The sequence below is a fragment of the Tachypleus tridentatus genome, chromosome 13, assembly GCF_004210375.1.
Source record: "Tachypleus tridentatus isolate NWPU-2018 chromosome 13, ASM421037v1, whole genome shotgun sequence".
Taxonomy (NCBI): domain Eukaryota; kingdom Metazoa; phylum Arthropoda; class Merostomata; order Xiphosura; family Limulidae; genus Tachypleus; species Tachypleus tridentatus.
Genome location: NC_134837.1, coordinates 93,905,958 through 93,926,390, shown reverse-complemented (window position 1 = coordinate 93,926,390; position 20,433 = coordinate 93,905,958). Strand labels below are relative to the sequence as shown.

General features: G+C 34.6%; 2 protein-coding genes across 4 annotated transcripts in view; both read left to right on the top strand.

Moving 5' to 3' along the window:
• Window positions 1-6,126: 6,126 nt before the first annotated feature.
• LOC143238759 (arrestin homolog) lies at window positions 6,127-8,514 on the top strand. Its single transcript, XM_076479273.1, has 2 exons — window positions 6,127-6,180; window positions 8,282-8,514. The coding sequence occupies exons 1-2, from the start codon at window positions 6,131-6,133 to the stop codon at window positions 8,427-8,429; spliced, it is 198 nt and encodes a 65-aa protein (XP_076335388.1). The 5' UTR covers window positions 6,127-6,130; the 3' UTR covers window positions 8,430-8,514.
• An 11,671-nt stretch (window positions 8,515-20,185) lies between these two features.
• LOC143237538 (FERM, ARHGEF and pleckstrin domain-containing protein 1-like) overlaps window positions 20,186-20,433 on the top strand; it is a 51,643-nt gene continuing 51,395 nt past the window's right edge. Inside the window, exon 1 of one of the 3 annotated variants that reach the window (XM_076476932.1) lies at window positions 20,186-20,396. The gene's annotated coding sequence lies outside the window, so the exon portion shown is untranslated. Of the gene's footprint in view, window positions 20,412-20,433 lie in introns of all 3 variants that reach the window. The other 2 variants (XM_076476929.1, XM_076476930.1) reach the window with 2 other exon arrangements.

The window sequence follows — 20,433 nt, the reverse complement described above, 5'->3', positions numbered from 1 at the left end:
TTCTTTATTGATGAATTTACTGTTTCTTACTTCTCATCCGACTTATATTTCTGATGGTAAAAAATAATTATAATTTAAAAACCATGATTTTCAAAATCAGGTGTAGATGTTTCTAAAGGCCATCGTTAATTGTGTAGTGTCGCATATTTTACTGCACACATTATTAACAACACATAGACAATTTAATTTGTTTCATATAAGATTTATAAAATTATTCCAAATGTCTCAAGACAGTGAAATTTTTCCGACGACTTTACAAGGAAATGACAAAACTTTATAATAAAATTTTATTTTCAAATAAGTGGGTTCTTTATCAAACCCCTCGGGTGTGTTTCTCAGTTAATTAACTGCTACATATCAGTCTATGTTTTTATGAAAAATCTTATTTATGCGGAAGATGGTGATAAGGATCCAAAGGACCATGAAGACCTTTAAAGAAAAATATTTTGCTTTCCGTAATTAAAATAATATTCAAAATGTACTTCTATACATGTATAGAACTACATGTACTTCTGCAAGTGTTCTTCATGAGTAAATATAACCAAAATTAAGGGTATGAAATATCTTTATTTCTTGAAATCCATATTTCACTCTGTGTTGAAGCGAAGAGAGTGTATAGTACTTCTCGTATGTTTTAACAGTACAAATTATAACGTGAAAGCTTCTTTTATGTGACGTCATTTTAGTGTCTAATGATTACCTGCCAGGCAACTACACTGTACTGTGGTGCGAGTGGTTTAAGTTAAAATACATGAGTCCTCCAGGTTGCCTTCGGTTTCTTTTCGGGGAAATAGCATATTTCAAATAAAATCAAGTTTCCGATTGTGGTTGAGTCGTGGAGGTCCTAAAGATTTCACAGGTGGGAATTTGAAATTGGCAAAACGATAACGTGATCGAGCAAATCAGTTATGTAATGTTTTTAAGAATTGTCTTAAAATGTTAATTTAGTTCTTTATTTGAAACCATATCATAAGTTAATAGTCTATAACTGAAAGTTTCAATTTGTCAAGCATTCTGAAAGTATGTTAAACGGCCACATAATTTTGGACCTCAGACCACAGTCTGGGTAAGAAACAAATCCACGATATAAAGAAATTCACCATTACTTAGTGGTTAACTTACCACCATTAACATGAAAGTCCCTGGCTCGCGTTCGGTTGCCGCAAAAATCGTGCTTCAAACTTTAGAGCCGTTAAAATGTTGATTGTCACATCGAAATATTCAATCAGAATAGCCCAAGAGTAATCGACGAGTGTTATTCAATTCTAATACATGTGTTAAAAAATAAGAACGTCTCGTGAAAATAGCGCTTTGTAGCTTTGTTCGAATGTTCTAAACAAACTATAGGAAGTGAGACTAAATGTATTAATTTTATACATATCATAAGTTATCTTACGAGTTTGAATTAAGCTCAAGCTATTTACATATTACTGCAGACTGTTGCAACTGTATGGGAAACATATTCTGATTCAATACGATATTTGAAGTTTACTTTTAAACTTACACCTGTTCTGAGATCTAAAAGTTATACACATATTTCAATATTTAAAGTGTTCCTTAAGACAATATTTTACCGTTAAGTTTCTCAAAATGATATTTTTTGTTTATTTCGAAACTAAATCTTTTAATCTTGTAATTTCATTACTTTATTCTCTCTAAATTAAATATTAAATATTAGCGTTACATCTAAGTGTTAAAACTCCATGACTCCTATCTATTTTAATGTTATTTTTAAGTGTTATATACCGCATGAATTCTATCTCCAAGTTGGAAAAAGCTTACAGTTTCATCTTTTTCTCTTTATAATTTCTGTTATCCATTTTTCATTTTACTGAAAGATATTTACGTCATGTACGTCATACGTCTTTCTGTATTTTAATCATCCAGGGCCCGGCATGGCCTAGCGCGTAAGGCGTTCGACTCGTAATCCGAGGGTCGCGGGTTCGCGCCCGCGTCGCGCTAAACATGCTCGCCCTCCCAGCCGTGGGGGTGTATAATGTGACGGTCAATCCCACTATTCGTTGGTAAAAGAGTAGTCCAAGAGTTGGTTCTGGGTGGTGATGACTAGCTGCTTACCCTCTAGTCTTACACTGCTAAATTAGGGACGGCTAGCACAGATAGCCCTCGAGGAGCTTTGTGCGAAATTTCCAAACAAACAAACAAATTAATCATCCAGAGAATAAATATTAAAAGTTATTTAAAATTAGTTAAAATGTAAAGTAAATCTTCTTTGAATTTTTTGTTAAGATAAGGTATTTCACAGACGTGTTATAAGTTGTTTGAAATAAAAAATCTTGTTTTTACTCCGTAACATTGAGTTGAAATGTTGAATTCATAAGCTAAACATCAATAATAATTTCGAATTGTTTTTTCTTCATTAAAGATGGCGTCATCATAGTTGACAATGATTACTTGAAAAATAGAAGTGTTTGATCAGGTTATAGCCACATTTCGTTACGGGAGAGAAGAAGATGAGGTGATGGGATTACATTTCTTCAAAAAGCTCTATCTGGTATCAAAACATATTTATCCAATCCGAGACAAGAGTAAAAGTGACACATTGACCCGTATGCAAGAATGACTATTAAAGAAGCTTGGCCATAATGCATTTCCATTTCAGTTTGAGGTGAAAAAACAAACAAACAAAAACGTAACTTGTTTTCAGTCTAAGTACAAAACTAAACCTTCCTGTAGTTCACTATTTTTTATATAGTTTAAAGACAGTTGTATTATAATTCAAGCACTTTTGAAAACAATTCAATATATGTGTTCAATTTCTGTCATTGATTTATACAATTTATTTTTACAAATCAGATATCGTGTTTATTACATTTTCTTTTTTATTTGTTTTTGTATTTCAGTTTTAGAATAGCATCTCGTACTTTTTAATTAACTCAAAAGATACATTTTCTACAACTTTGTATTTTCTGTTTTCAATATTTTAACATTAACGTTACATGTATTTAGTTTCAGCAAATCAATCTACTTTTCATTTATCGTCTGTTCCAGTGCCAAATCAGTTATGTGTCATCCTTTTGTCTTTTTAAACCATATTATCAAAATTTTATGTATGATTATTTGCTTGTTTGTTTGCTTTGAATTTCGTATAAAGCTACACGATTGCTAATTGCGCTAGCCGTCCCTAAGTTAGCAGTGTAAGACAGAGAAAGGCAGTTAGTCGTCACCACCCAACTCTTGGGTTACTCTTTTAACCAACGAAAAATTGGATTTACCGCCACATTATAACGCCCCCACGGCTGAAAGGGCGAGCATGTTTGTTGCAACGGGAATTCGAACCCTCGACCCTCAGATTATTAGTCGAGCAGTCTAATCACCGGGCGATGCCGAACCAAACTGTAAGGTAAATGAGCTTTATATTTGTAAGGTTTTCACGCCATTGTTAAAGCTGTTATACTAACGGAGTTTCAGTTCTAATAAATAGTGCTCAGAGGATAATTTGTTTCTTTGATTAACTTAGCATAGCCTTAGAACTATTTAAAATAAGTAGTTTATGGTGTAAAGAGAATTAATCACACTTCATAAAAACGAGCTGCAAATGTTAGTGCAATGGCGTACCACCGCTGATGCGAGGATTGGAATCACGGTGACATACTTAATATAATTGTATATATTAGGTTTGCAAAGACATCTCAACCAATTGATAATGCAGTGATGACACACATAGATTTAAGACTAGAGAAGTTTTGCCACAGTTCTGCCCGTTGAAGGATTCTCACATATCGGTATAGTTGAATGATGTTGAGCCAAAGGATGCAATATTTCGAAAAATAAAGACTTCCTTTTTGTTCGTGGAAGCAGAAAAATTTTATTTGAAAGACTAAATCACACAAAAACCAATTCGGATCAATGATCTCCTCTACAAGATAAAACTGTGGTTGCGAAAGTGAACACTTTGAACCGAAGATATATATTATAATTAAACCGAACACATCTGTTGATTTTGTTAACAAACTAGGATTTGAAGTGCATTACCATGATTACCAGAATGAATTCGATCAACTATAAACTACGTTATTCTAAAGTCCGCAGGGATCTGGAACATTGTTCTTATATGGTACTATTAATACTCAATATACATTAAGAAACATTGATGTTACTGAGAAAATTTGCTATTGTAAGGTAGTCTTTGTAAGAGTAAGTCGAGGAATTTAAAAAAGTTAAATGTTTTTAACTACGAAGACCAGTTTGAATGTGTATATATATTTAAGGATAAATTAGCCACGCTCTATATCATAATCCTTAGTTTCGACAATGTTCACAGTTACAGTGGAGCGCCGTTAAGCCGCGGTATTTGGGGGGTCAACCTGTTTAACCGCGGCTTAAACCTTTGTGACTGAAAAGCCGAAGTCGCCAACAGCTCCGCCGAGGAGCCTCATCCGGGCCATTGTATGATCATTATAATATTAATGTATAGACTATTCAGATACAATTGACAAGTGCCGTTTTAACACTTTTTAGTTTTAGTTTCTCTGCTTGTGCTTAAATAACTGGTCCAGATATGGGAATTCCATTGTTTCTAGCTTCACAAAATGCATTGAGCGTTGCCTTGTCTAACTCAGGATCTTGTGCTGTTCTAGCTCTCTTGCGTTTCAAACCACCCTCATCAAGTTCATCAAGAAATGCTCTTAATTTATTCTCATCTTTAATCCACCCACGCAATATAGGCTCAGGTATGCCTAACTATCCACTAACTTTAGCGCGAGTTTCGCCATTTCGTATTCTTTCTATGACATTCAGCTTTTGCTGAACGTCATACAATGCATGTTTACGTTTGGTACTCATAGGGTAGGAATTTGTCAATATGATATGCTCACTATTAATTCAAAAACTGAAGTGATTTCTATTGGGTTTGTGGCCAATATTTATACAATTCCATAAAAATATCGGATTATCGAATTAAAAATAATACTTTAATTATTGATCACTTTCTTTTACGGATTTACCGCGGATTAACTTTAATGTATGTGATTCGGTAACAATGGCGGCCTCCATAAAGCTGACCTAGAGAGCGGATAAGGTAGATTAACGGTCGATTTCTATTGTAATATATTTTATTTATTTCCCAAATTAAAGCAAATCCTTTTTAAATATCCCCTTGAAGTTATAAAGCCAGGATTAACTTCGTAAGCCGCGTTTTTACACGTTGTTAAATTAGCGATGAGCCGCGATAATCCTCGCTCACATCGCTCACAAGACTTGCTACAGCGGCTTAAGCGATTTCGCGATTTACTGTTCCGCTGCTTAATAGCGCTCCACTGTATTTAGAAACATAAAATACGATCACTGTTTTTTACAAATGACGAATAATAAAAATTAATTAAAGGACACTATTACGTCATTACTTTTGTAAAGTATCTTAACTTCAATCTCTGCTCACTTCACACAGCTATTTTAAATTCAACCAATAGTTTAGCTATAGATGAAGTGACTATGTTAAAAAACAAACTGTATATCGATCTTAATATTAAAGAACAGAATACGTCAACTAATTATTGTGATCTTTCTCATTGTTTTCTCTAGAACAATGCTCTTATTGTAAGGTAAACACTCCAAATGGAAGAACTAAATATTTAAAATGGTAGTTTTGAGTTTACTTACTGATAAAATATATTTTATTACAATTCAGATTTTGAATGCTGATTTAAATACTAAAACGTTCTTTACTGCGAAAAACTTATGCACTTGATAATGATCGCCCTGTTATTGAAACGTCGTAACTGTTCTAAACACAAATATGACTTACTGTAAAAGCTCTAAGTTGTAATCACATCAATATTTAAAAGTAATATAATCACTGGCGAAATGAAGACACAAACTGATTCGTTCTGTACTGGAAACAACGCTCTTATATATTGTACATACTTCAGTGAACTACGTATGTATAATCCACCCTTGAATTTGCTAGAAAAATCTGACGTCAAACATTTTAGAAGTTTCTAGATTTACATCATTAAACTTTCAATCTTAACCTTTTCATTTTGACCCTTAAACAAAAAAATCAACATTAAATATAGCTTACAATAATTTCTTAGCTAAATTATTATTATTTTTTTCAATATCGATTACCATAATATTTCACATTTTCGCTGTCCAAAACGTCGACACATGTATGTTCGCCAGAGGTCACTACAGAGTGACTGTCGCCTGCATTGACACAGAGTAAGTATACCCGTATCAAAAAGTTCATTGTGAACAATGTTATTATAACTCTGCATTCATTGTTTTTTATTATTGTTACTTTAATGAAATACCTTTCTTCTTAATATTCACTGCGTAATATTAATATTTTTGAAGCCATATTTTATCTATAGAAATATTTTGATGAATTAGATTTTTCAAATATCGTATATAGCACTATATCCAAATGACAGTAATTTTGTTACTTTCAAATGAACTCAAATAGGCATGTCAAATTTTAAGGAACGTTTTTATCTGAATGAAAAATTTGTAATAAATTACAATATTGTATCAGTATAGTTTAAATAATGATACAAAAATTAATAGTTAAGGGATTTAATAAAGAAACTTAAAATAAAATTATCAAATTATTCTGTAACAAATATAAGAAGGTATTAAATAAATATAAAGAAATAAAAATTAGAGAAATTTTATTTAAACATTTTAATAACCCTATTTTTAATTATGAATAAGGTAATTTAACAACTTGGCACTACTTTATGCGGATGTACATCTTGTCGCATATAAAGGTTTGTTTAGAACATAATAGTCACAGTAGACTTAGTGAATGGGTGGTGGTTGAGAGCTAAACTTGTTTGTTTGGATAACTGGATGGGACGCTTCATGCTGGTATATTTCATTGCTGTGCTGTCAATTAATGTCTTTCTACAATATTGTGGGTTGGAATACGAACTTTAAGAGGTAAGTTTTCAACTTACTTACCCCCAAAGATAGTACCGTATTTCCTATTTCTTATTTGTATTTCATTTACTTTTCTTCTTTACTTGGGAGAGCAGTCACCTTCCCACAACTGTCTGCATGCAGTGAAGGGTGACATAGATGTGGAACGTTGCGAGCTTGAGCACCCACATATCGCTCTCCTAACGTCTATTTCTATTGCCACTCTTTCATTTCTTATGTGAGACTAGTGAATGGAGGTTAAGACTGATAGACGGTATATCCCCACCACAATGTGGGTCCTACTTCAGCAGTCACCTCCAAAACCTAGGGTACATCATATAATTCCACATTATAGCTTGTACCTTGGGATCTTTTCAATTAGTGCAGCGTTATTTGTTTAACTAGTATATATATTGTTACGAATTATAATTTAATTCGGACGAGTCTCCGGTTTATTATGTTATGCATGCTAAAGTACTACGATTAGAAATAACCGGAAATATAGACGTTAAATTCTAATATGTATTAAATTTATGGTATTTGTCAGTAAGATTGATACACACAATTTTCTTTTTTAACATAAATATATTGTAATATACAAACAACAATACAGTTTATAGTAGCTGTTATTACTAACAATTATCAAAAATGATGATTTATTTACAAGAGGTTTACAAACGATACTCAGTCTTATATCCGGTCGAGAACTGAATATTTTATTGACGATCCAGGCTCACGACGAGCATATTAATTCTGATTTGACATTGTAACATCTCGCATAAGGTGATTGGTTTGATTGGTCTAATATCACTTATAAGCTGTTTTTTACCAATGAAGATATTTAATGTCCTCGTAGAAGTAGTAACGTCCGAAGTTGAACGGTTTGTAATGTTCGAAATCTATAAACTTTCCCGATCGAGTTCTGTAATTTTCCAGTTAATAGGCGTTAATCATAATTATAACTTCTAAGGCATATAGCACACTGATTGTAGCTGTTTAACAATAACAATACTATTTGTCTCTCAGAGCGTCGGTTTTTATATACTTGTCACACGAGTCTCTAGAACGTCCACCAAAGTTCACTCGCAATCGGCAACAGTACTGTCAGTCACTAGTATTACATAAATACCTAGAACGTTGTTTATTCTTATGCTCAAAAACCTTCTATAAATTTCGATAACCGGCGGAACTTGCGCAATACACAGTCAAGAATATACGTCACTTGAAAAAAGAAAACTATACAGAACCACTAAACTAAACATATAACGGTAAATCTGTAACAACATTTACTTGCTTTAATAATAAGTTATGTTTGTAGGTAGAAGTAAAAAAAGGGTAACAAATAACAAACTGAACTTATATTAGATGTTTTGACGTATCTAATACTAACTCTACATTACAGAAAAGGATGTCCCATAAGTCCAGGCTCCACGTTCCAAGAGTTGATAGAATTATGTCCCAGTCTGAAGTATAACCGAGGCAAGAGGGGAGTAGCATGTGAAAGACAGTTGAAAAACGCTGACTCAAGTTTAGCTTCTACCACCCTGTGAGGGTCGTTTTTGTTGTAATTAAAGAACATATAACGATAAGAAATTTCTATTAATTGTTGTTTTAATAAAGTTTACCAAACCATTTTGTATGTCTAATGAGTACTGTAAAACTCTTTACACTACAATTTGTTGAATATTAAAAGTAACTTCAATCCAGAAACTTTAAAGAGGATGATGTTGAACTATCATTTCCACATAAGTTTTGTCATTTGTTATTTTTCGTGTCACCAACTAAAATGTGCACTTACGTTTCTTGGCACTCAGCTTCTGGTACAGTAGCGTTTTGAACGCCCGCGTATAACGACCTATCATCAGGAATACATAATTATTATTTTTTATTCTGTAACACAGAATGGCCATGTTTAGTTTCGGTTTGTATCATGTATATCTGTAGTCAGAAGTTTGGATGATCAATCATTGCGGTTCTGTGCGTTAGCAACACTATTACAAGAAACGATATGTCTTTTTAGCTACTGTTTCCCCTGGAGTTATTGTTGTACATTGATAAACAAAATGACTTAAATACTAGGACTTCCCTGGTACAAACGGCTACGCTTTGCACAAGTTTTGTTGTTGGGGAACGGTGGTTAAAACTGGAAAATTTGATTCCTGGTGCAAACGTGAAAACGTGTATTTGGTATGTGTGTGCAGCTTAATTCAGCCAGCGTTTGTTGGTTTTTCTTAACTTTGCACATCTTCCCATAAGTTCTCAGTGATCACATTCAATAACTTTTATCTATTATATATTTTCGATCACTATATTTTATCACCATCTGCAACTAAAACTGTCTTGTAATTCTGTATCTACGTCTTGTTTAGTCTTTGACTGTTGTGTTTCTGTTGGTTAAAAGTTTGTTCGTATCTAAACACAATATTTGTATTGTTTCTCGTTACACTGTTTACATTTCTCATAAGCTTACACAGAGACCTTGGAAACACATACTTGGTTATGGAGAGATAGATTAAAAACTTGCGATGTCTAAAGACATGACAATTATATCTTTGAAAAAAATATTTATGTTCTTATACATTTAGATATGTCTTTAAAATTTCTGTAATTTAATATTTGTATACAATTTACGTTTTTAGTTGTTTTCATTTTAAATTTTAATTACATTTAATTCTCTACACACTTATTTTATGTTATTGTAGATATAGACCACACTTGTACTGATACCCAATCATGTTTTACTGTATATCTGGTACATTGACTGCGATATTGTTTTCTTATCTGCCATTCTACAAATAATTTACAATTAGTTTCATTTGAAAATGTCCTCCTTCTCCAGCCTTACTCTTTGCACTGTGTTACTCTAATACACAATTGTGTTAGTCTAATACGCAATTCAACATTTTGTTTCTTTTTTGGTTATCGTTTTTATTGAGACTGCTTCGTACTAATCAATATCTTATCGTTTTGAAAGTCATATTCACACCTGTTACAGGAGGTCAGTGGACATATCGCTACTGGATTGTCGTGTATCACGTACAGAAGGAGTTCAGGCTTTCTACTTTAATCGCTTTCATTTAACCTAAGTTGCGGTTTGCAGCTCTACAACGCATCACGAGATGGCAGAACGTTCCAAGAGTCAACTGTTTTTCCCACTCTTATCACACACACATATATATATATATATATATGCGGCAGGAAACTTAATAACAACAAGAGAAAAAATATCATCAGGATATGTCAGCAAAACGATAAAGAAGAAATTATTAGTAAAAAGTGCATAAAAATGCAGAAAAATAGGCTTACATGATGATATAGTTAATTTATTGTTCTTTATTCTTTTCTACCTTGTGTACTGAAGGGTCGCTCATATTTATATTTTGGATGTCATTGAAGTTTCTGGTGCGCGTGTCCTGTTCCTGTCACTTTCTGTATCTGTAACTAATGGATGAGATTTTCAATTATTGGTATGTCAATGCATGCTGGTTCAATTTGTTCTCATACAACAGTTTGTTTGTTTTTGAATTTCGCGGAAAGCTACTCGAGGGCTATCTGCGCTCGCCATCTCTAATTTAGCAGTGTAAGACTAGAGAGAAGGCAGCTAGTTATCACCACCCACCGCCAGCTCTTGGGCTACTCTTTTACCAACGAATACTGTAATTGAACGTAACATTATAACGCCCCCACAGCTGTAAGGGTGACGGGGACTCGAATCTCCTACCCTCAGATTACGAGTCAAACGCCTTAACCCACTTGGCTTTGCCGGGCCCTCATACAACACACGGGAAGAAATTCCATAATGTTTACATGATATATAATGTTTGTTCTGGCGTCCGACTCGTAATCTGAGGGTCGCGGGTTTGCATCCCCGTCGCGCCAAACATGCTCGCCCTTTCAGCCGTGGGAGCGTTATAAAGTTATGGTCAATCCCACTATTCGTTGGTAAAGAGTAGCCCAAGAGTTGGCGGTGGGTGGTGATGATTAGCTGCCTTCCCTCTAGTCTTACACTACTAAATTAGGGATGACTATCACAGATAACCCTCGAGTAGCTTTGTACGAAATTAAAAAAAACAAACAAACAACTAACTTTGTTCTGGATTTCCATGGACATTACCAACATAGTAATATTATACAGATTCGTAGACATATTACAAAGGTTAGAATGGCTAATCAAATGTAGGCTCTGTTATTTTATTTTGTGTTATACCTCAGTATAAAGTGTTTTTTTATTATTTATATATTTAATTTGTCTTACTATGTTATTTTAATACCAATAGATAGTAGCAGTATATGTTCTTTCTGCAGTAGCGCATGGTTTATGAAACAAAGTTTAACACTTCCCTTAGGAGCCAAGGGGAGTCTTTACATCACAGTTGGTCGAATACAGAAACTGTCAAATATGATGGTATTGAACGTATCTTTCCGAGACAGCTTCGAGACAAGTTTTCGATTGCTAACTGATAATTTTTTTTTTAAATGAAATACAGCATCCTCAAGTCTCCTTACTGGCTAGTACTAAAGCCTACCCACTGGGAGTTTATTCAGTATGTATTAATAAATCCACATTCTCACCATCATGAATTAAACAACTGCCAACTTTATATGTTTCTGCTCTCACCTTTGTATGTTTAGCTTTCAAATGAGATACGAACGATTTTACTCAAGATTCAGTAGGGAAGGTTGAAGCATCACGATAGTCAGTAGTAGGATAAGTAGACAGGAACACTTTGAAAGCAGGTACGGCCATAATATTGTATTCGAGTTACTGCACAATATGTACCATGGTGGTTTTAAACAGTTTCTGAATGTCTCTGCGTGTCATTTGGAGACTTCCATGTTTCTTGTGTTTGGCCGTTAAGCTCGAGAAAAGCTCTCAGATTTCAGTCACTTTACCACTTCCAATCACTCTATGCAGCCACAATGCTAAAAGAGTGCGGAAAATGTCTTCTTCTTAGCCAATAAAAACGTCCAAAAATATCAGTTGAAATTAATAAATACTGGATTTATATTTCAACAAAAGTTCTCCTCAACTGACTCTTCAGGAGCCTGTTAAAAAGTTATTTTAAACTATCTTAGTTACAAGTTCAATAAAATCACACGCAATCAGATCTGTTAAAAATGATAAAATAAGCACAACGTATAATGATTTAAATTCTGAAGTAGCATTCAATTTAGGAAAATATTAACATACTCTCTACAATGATTCACATATCAGGAAAATAAAAAGTACGTAACAACTTAGTAACGTTTATAATGCATTCAGAAAAATCGTGTACTTCACTGGAAATTATATATATTATAGGTATTACAGAATCTCATTCATTAAAAAGTAAGATGATATATTTTCAATTGGGCGGAATGTGTTTCACTTTCCCTGTTTATTTATCATTAACTTCTCCGGCTTTTATGATACATTTTGACCAGTTTTCTCGAATAGGTTGTCTTATAATTTTATTGATGGAATTCCTAAGAACCTTACATAAAACAGTTATATAACACTGCCGTAGAAAACAATTTTTGAGTGATCAAACCACTATTGTCACAGCTAAACAATGTGACACACGATGTGCGAAAAACAACCTGCTAGCATGCAAAACATGCCATTTATAGGGGTTTATTAGGGCATACACCCAGAAATGTTTTTTTTTAATGCTATGAGATTGAATTTTGTGCTATTTTATCTACAACTACTGCATAAACACATAGTATTTTGAATTTAAAAAGCAAATTTTGATACACAAGTTGTAATTATATAAGTTATTGTTTGATTAAATTTATCGCTTTCTATGGTTCTTTGTAGTAATGAAAGCAAAAATTTGTTTATCTTCATAAAATTTGTTTCATTCTAAACATCATACACGAACAGGGAGACGCATTTTGCATTGTCGTTTCTTACAGTATCAAGGTGAAGCTGTTATTGGGTGCTTTGGGAGGGTTAGTATCGTTTATTTTACATAAGACTCAGTTCGTAAGTAATTGACACTCGTACCCTGTCATAATTTTTTTTTTTAAGTTGGGAGTACCTAGTTTTTAAATATTTAGCATCATGGTATGTTGCAATATCATAATTTAACCTTTCTTTTGAACTTTCAAAGTTAAACATGTATTTATAGCCACCACTTCATTTCTAAGAAGAAAAGATAAGAGTAGGAATCATGTGTAACATTTGAGTCGTAAGTATTTGGTATGATGACAGTTTGAAGGGTCAGAGCACTTATTTGTAGGCACTTTAAGAAAAAATATATGCTCCTTACGTTGTTTGCTGCGGCAACATTTTTCTTTCAATAACGATTTTGTTTGTTTGTTTCGCCCTGAGGGCTATCTGGCTAGCCGTCCCTAATTTAGCAGTGTAAGACTAGAGGGAAGGCAGCTTTTCTTGGGCTACTCTTTACCAACGAATAGTTTGACCGTCATTATAACGCCCCACGAAAACTTTAACTATCGAATCTCTTTCCGGTTTATTATATGTAGCACTGCTCTCACCTTTTAGAATTCTTTTGACAATTGAGTTGTCTATTTTATTATGTTATTAGGCTAACACTATCTGATATTTTTGTGTTTATATATATGTTATATTAGAATAGTAAAATCGTATGGTTTCCATTCACCGATAGGCCCGGCATGGCCCAGTAGGTTAAAGCGTTCGACTCGTATTCTGAGGGTTGCGGGTGCGAATCCCCGTCGCACCAAACATGTTCACCCTTTCAGCCGTGGGGACGTTATAATGTGGCGGTCAATCTCACTATTCGTTGATAAAAGAGTAATCCAAGAGTTGGCGGTGGGTGGTGATGACTAGCTCCCTTCCATCTCGTCTTACACTGCTAAATTAGGGACGGCTAGCGCAGATATTCCTCGAGTAGCTTTGCGCGAAATGCAAAAACAAACAAACAAACATTTCTACGATTCTCTGACACAAGGTTCTTACATTCAATAATAAGACGAGTGAACACAATTGGCTGGAACTTTGCACCATTTTTAATTTAATCCTTTGTTTTGTGGATTATGATAATTGAGTAACAACGCTTCTTTTACCTCTAGTTATGTTTAATATATCGAAAATGATTGTAAACCGATGTGGATGTGTGTTTGTGTTTTTCTTTTAGCAAAGCCACAACGGGCTATCTGCTGAGCCCACCGAGGGGAATCGAACCCCTAATTTTAGCGTTGTATATCCGTAGACTTACAGCTGTACTAGCGGGGGGCCCGATGTGGATGTCAGAAGACAAGCTCAAATTGACACAACCATATGTTACTTTATTAATGTTACCAGTTATTTCAGTAAGTTGTTCATGAAGTGGAGGAATTTAGTTGTATAATGTGAGCATCAGAAGGAAGACTGGGGTAGGTAGCATTTGTTGCTCATTTTATCAGAGAACAGCATTGTGACAATGGATTTTCAGGAACTCGCTGTACAGGGATTTCATTTGTGCACATAAATGTGCAAAAAAATAAAACAAACCATTGACCGAGCTTCAATTGATATCTTTGTTAATTTTTCTCGCCTTTAGAAAGTTCCTCAACTTAATTACTAGGCACCATTATTTTTATTAATTGCTAGGTAAACGATGGACATCAGTTTATTTAAGTATTTCATACTTCCTACTGTATCAGTTTTAACTGCAAGTGTGTCGAATGTACTGATAACATAAAAACAATAGAGATATGAATTTTCTTTTTAAATTTTGGTTCTTGTTAGTTTTATTATAATATTTCCAGAAAAAAAAATTGAGGATTTCTATTTATCGTTTGAATAACGATAGCGCAAATAGCCCTCGTGTAGCTTTGCGCGAAATTGAAAACAAACCAAACCAAACCAAAGAAGAACTCGTGTGTTATGTTCAATGAGCCAGGTATCAAACTCACATTGGTTAGCCTTGAAATGTACACACATCGACCAAATTAATCTTGCTAGTTTTCCAAATATTGCAAAGCTCTTCAAACTTGACTTAGAGAAGAAAAAGTAAAATGGAGCTTCGATTAAAAATTCTGGAATGTTTTACAAGCTAACTTCCTACATAGCAAAGTGGCCCGGCATGACAAGGTGGTTAGGGTACTCCATTCGTGACTTGATGGTCACGGGTTAGAATTCCCGTTACAGTAAACATGGGGGCATTATAATGTTATGGTAAATCCCAATGTTTGTTGGTAAAAGAATGGGTAGTGATGAGAAACTGCCTTCCATCTGGTCTTACACTTCTAAATTAGGGACTGCTAGCGTAATTAGTTCCGGTGAGCTTTGCGCGAAATTCGAAACAAACCGCCCCAGTTGGATACACGCTGCTAGAAACCGGGTTTCGATATCCGTGGTGGGTAAAGCATAGATAACCTATTGTGAAGCTTTATTAATACTTCACATTTGTTTTTGCTAGAGATGAATCATGTAGACTGAGAAATTAGTTTTTGATACGTTAATGTTTCACAGCTTTCAATATCATTCGCTTCTTTGGATGAGAAGTAGAGATAAAACCATAAAAAATCTCAAAATATTCATATGTCTCAGTTAAAAAATAAAAGCGTCCACAAATTTGTATGTTTATTTTTTTGAATGATACTGCTAGCAGTAACAAAAACAATAACAAACAATGACAATGTCATTATGTCAAATACAACATAGTTATCTGTCTGTCTGTATAGCAAGCATTCTTAATCCGGTGTTGGATGGCTCGATTAATGCTTTGTATAGTAACTGGAAACTATATGAAGAATTATAGTGGCTATTTAGTTTTAGGATCTTTGGCTGAGAAAAGAAATAAAATAAAAAACACACAAACTGAAATAAAGTAAAAATGCATTTTTGTCGACTTTTGGTTTTGAATTTAAAAACACGAGTACTTAATCTGTTAATTGAGTCAATTATTACATTCCTAAAATCAAGTTATGCATATTACCATTAAATAAGGTCATTAGAGATTTGATAACAAAGGAAAGAAGGAAATCTTTATCTAACTTTGTTCTTTATATAATTTTCTTCCTTAATAGTATTGTCAGCTAGTAATAATAATAATGTAGTCTGTTTCTGTTAAAAGAAAAATGCCTATACAGACGATGTCTAAATTAATGTAAACATGAAGGTTTCAAAACGTCTTCTGAATTCATTCTGAGCTTTAGGTCATAAAGAATAAATTGTTTAAACCATCGTCCCCCCACTCTGTAGCGAATGGGGATATATTTTAAAAGGGGCAAGAGGTGTAGGTATTGGTTTATAATTGCGTCAGCAAATTTGTAACAGAATATTGAATTTTCTTTTGAACAAAGAACATTGTACTGTAACTTGCACATAAACGGAAGAAAATAAAAGTCGCGTACGTGCTACGAAGGTAGAAAGGTAAACTGTACTATGATGTGTGTGTTTTGTTATGCCAAAGCCATATCAGGCTATCTGCTGAGTCCAACGAGGGGAGTACTCTGAGGGAGAGAGGTTATATTTCACTACATTGCAGTGGGAAAACGCTAATTGTATATTTTAATCGCTATTTGTATAAGGTTTGTAAACAGGTTAATGGCATCATTCTGAAGGCTATTATTATAGGTGCTAACTGATAATTTCATAAGAGTGTGTTGATTAAGGAAAGCTTAAGTTCAGTTAGATTAGTTACATTTGTTAATTTTAGCATATAGAACTTAATCCGTTCCAGAAAGCTGTTCGAAAACCGAATCAATTTTTTCCCCCAGAAAATACTGTAAATTAAATTAATCCGTTACAGACCTCCAAAATTATGCATTATGAAGCATTTAAGTAAAAATATTGCTTATTTATACCTGTATAATAATACTTACATGCATAAAGTCAACCACAAAAACTATAAACACAATAAAAAACAATAATTGAAAATTTAACTGCACTTTACCTGTGCTGAGGAGAGCTGATGGCGTAAGTGAAAGGTGGTGAGGAACGTGGAGAGTAGGAAGGTCATTATTGTTTGGAAGGGGAGTCACCTTCCATATAAACGTCAGGTAACTCTCCTTCTGGGGTTCTTTCTCTTTTCTGTCTCTTTGCACCGCTACAACCTGCTTGAGACTCACTGGACCTATTTCTCACTAAAACCTTGTCTAATAAGGTTTGTTTCTGCCTGCATTTTAAAATGTTTCTGAAGTAAGACATGGCATTGTCATTGAAAAGGTTTATGCTGCGGATTTCCTACAGCTTTGTCATGGTGAAAGTTTTCCACAAAACTTTGTAACCCTCCCCATTTTCCACACATTTCCTTGATTAGTGAACTAGGAACATCCTCCCTTCCTTCCTTCTCATCTGAAGACACTTCCTCAGTTGTCTTCTGTTGCTGCTCCTTCTGAAAGTCTTGGAGTTCTTCCGCGGTGAGCTCAGTGTTGTGGTCTTCCATCAACTCCTCCATATCATCATCACTCACATTCAAGCCCATACACTTGCGTAGTGAGACAATATCCTCAACAACAGGCTCAGCCTTAAAGCCTTTAAAGTCTCTATTTGCTACTGAGTCTGGTCACAATTTCTTCCAGGCTTTGTCTATGATCCTCAAGCAATGGAGGATGTTAAAGTGATTTTTCCAGAACTCTCTGAGGGTTAACTCTGTGTCAGAGGTCACTTCAAAGCACTTTTGAAACTGTGCTTTGGTAGTTCGATATGACCTGCTGGTCCATGGGCTGAATGAGAGGAGTCGTGTTAGAGGGTAAGAGCTTCACCGTAATGAAACTGTACTCCTCCACCAAACCGTCCTCCAAGCCTGGTGGGTAAGCAGGTGCATTGTCCATCACAAGAAGGGCCTTGAGTGGCAACTGTTTTTCCGTGAGGTAATTCTTTACACCGGGGGCAAACACTTCATGGACCAACTCCATAAAAAATTGCCTGGTTACCCATGCTTTACTATTAGCCCTCCAAATGACATTTAGTTTACTTTACAGGACATTATTTTTCTTGAAAACCCTCGGGTTCTCAGAATGGTACATAATCAAAGGCTTAAGTTCTAAGTCCCCACTTGCATTACTACATAACAATAGAATTAGCCTGTTCTTCATTGGCTTGTGTCCTAGCAGTGACTTCTCCTCCTTAGTGATGTAGGTCCTCTTTGACATTTTCTTCCAAAAAAGGCCTGTCTCATCACAGTTAAATACTTGTTGGGGAACAAAACCCTCAACTTCTATATAGTCCTTAAATTCCCTAACAAATTTACCAGCAACGTCTTTGTTAGAACTGGCAACCTCCCCATGTCTCACCACACTGTGTATGACACTTCTCTTCCTACATTTTTCAAACCACCCCCTACTAGCCTTAAAGGCATCACTTGTATTAGCACTCGTTCCAGGGGTGTTTTTCAGGAGGTCAGCATGCAACTACTTTGCTTTCTCACAAATGATGGTCTCAGAAATGCTATCACCAGCTAACCGTTTTTCGTTTACCCAAATCAACAACAGTTTTTCTACCTCTCTCATTGTTTGTGATCTTTGTTTCGTAAGCACTGCCACTCCTTTTGCAACATCAGCTCCTTTGATGACTTGTTTTGTTTTGGAATTTCGCACAAAGCTACTCGAGGGCTATTTGTGCTAGCCGTCCCTAATCTAGCAGTGTAAGACTAGAGGGAAGGCAGCTAGTCATCACCACCCACCACCAACTCTTGGGATACTCTTTTACCAACGAATGGTGGGATTGACCGTCACATTATAATGCCCCCACGACTGGGAGGGCAAGCATGTTTGGCGCGACGTGGATGCGAACCCGCGACCCTCAGATGAAATATGAAAAATACAGTTAGTAAAAACGATTAAAGAGCGAGAAGATATAAAAGTCATAAAGAAAAGGTATACTTATAATATTAATTAGAATAAACGATAAAATATTCAGGAGATTTGGAGTGCAATAGAGTGCAATCTTATTATTCTATCCATATATAAAAGCCAAAATCACTTTGTTTGTTTGTCCAATGTTTTCACTGCACGGGCAACACTTACCTCGTGTGAACATGCGCAAACAACATTTTTTTTTTCGTTGAAATACGCGTTTATCGTGTGCTACCGAATCGATAATTTCATTGTTAGTATTCATTCTTCATTCTATGCGGACTTGAGATTGTTTGGTAAGTTTTAGCTAACATTTTATTTACAATATAGCATTATAGTTCTATTTAGTTATAGATCAGTAACTAAATTTTTTGATATATCATTTTTAACCTTTAAAAATAAATAATTTAGCATGAATGTCAAGCCCTCGTGTTATAAATCACAGAAATTGCTGAGCTGTCAGGTATTATTTGAAGATACAATTAATTCGTTATTTTCGTTGACGATGATGGAGAATGTTATAATTTCATCATTCAAACACGGTGAATCCCATTGTTAGTTGGCCTGGCATGGCCTAGCGCGTTAAGGCATGCGCTTCGTAATCTGAGGGTCGCGGGTTCGCGCCCGAGTCGAGCCAAACATGCTCGCCCTCCCAGCCGTGGGAGCATTATAATGTGACGGTCAATCCCACTATTCGTTGGTAAAAGAGTAGCCCAAGAGTTGGCGGTGGATGGTGATGAATATATACATTCCCTCTAATCTTATACTGCTAAATTACGGACGGCTTGCGCAGAGAGCCCTCGTGTAGCTTTGCGCGAAATTAAAAAAAACAACCGACAATCTTTTCTTTACGCTTTTGTGCTGTTAATCTGAAGATTTCTAATTTTCTGAAGATTGGTTTTTGTTTAGTTGTTTAGCACAAAGCTATACAATGGGTTATCCATGCTCTGCGTATCACGGATATCGAAACACTTTTTACTGTAGTAAATCTAAATACTTAGTGGTGAGTCACTGAGAGGCTTATTAAAGCTAATGAAAACGTTGTTTTATCTTACACTCTCAGATATTGTGGCAAAACACTGTTTAAATAATATGAAAGATCCTTGAAACAAATAATCAGAATCAACATAAAAAGTAGCTACCCAGTAACGCAGTGGACCAAAAAAGAATGACGAGTAGAGTACATGCTCATATCAAGAAAAGATAACCATTAAGTGCACCGACATCCCCACTTATTTTTTGAATTCTAAATAAAACAATTTTGTTATTTGCTCATATATTGATTTTAGCTCTGTATATGTACATATATTGCATATATTTATGAATAAATTGTTCAATGTAAAATAAAAATTTAGGCTTCTGCAATTGGTACTGGAAACGAATGACTGTACTATTTATCGTTTAATTAGCTTTTCCGTGTATGCCACATGCCACTTTGTAATATTTTATTTGATGTATTTCAGATTTGATGATAGAAAATAACCGTTTTGTTGTTTTACTAATATTTAAATATAAAACTAACAAAATGCTTGAAACGTAAAAAAAGGAAAAAAAAGTATATTGAATAAATTGTAATAGTTTCAGGAGTTATTTTAGAATTACTAGTTGATTTCCAGAATTTTTATGTCCAACACTGAAATTTCTAATAATCTTGAATAGAAACAAATTATCTACAACCGTTTGTGATTAATTAGACATAAGAAACAAGAAAAATAACAACTTTCTGAGAAGGTTTTCAAACCAATAGCTATCATCACGTAAATTAGGTAAGTTAAAGAATGGTAAGAAAATGTTGCGTGTGTC

Coding starts and splice junctions, on each gene's coding strand:
- LOC143238759 (XM_076479273.1), top strand. CDS start 6,131: ATGTTCGCCAGAGGTCACTACAGAGTGACTGTCGCCTGCATTGACACA. Junction 6,181..8,281: donor GTCGCCTGCATTGACACAGA/GTAAGTATACCC, acceptor TCTACATTACAG/AAAAGGATGTCCCATAAGTC.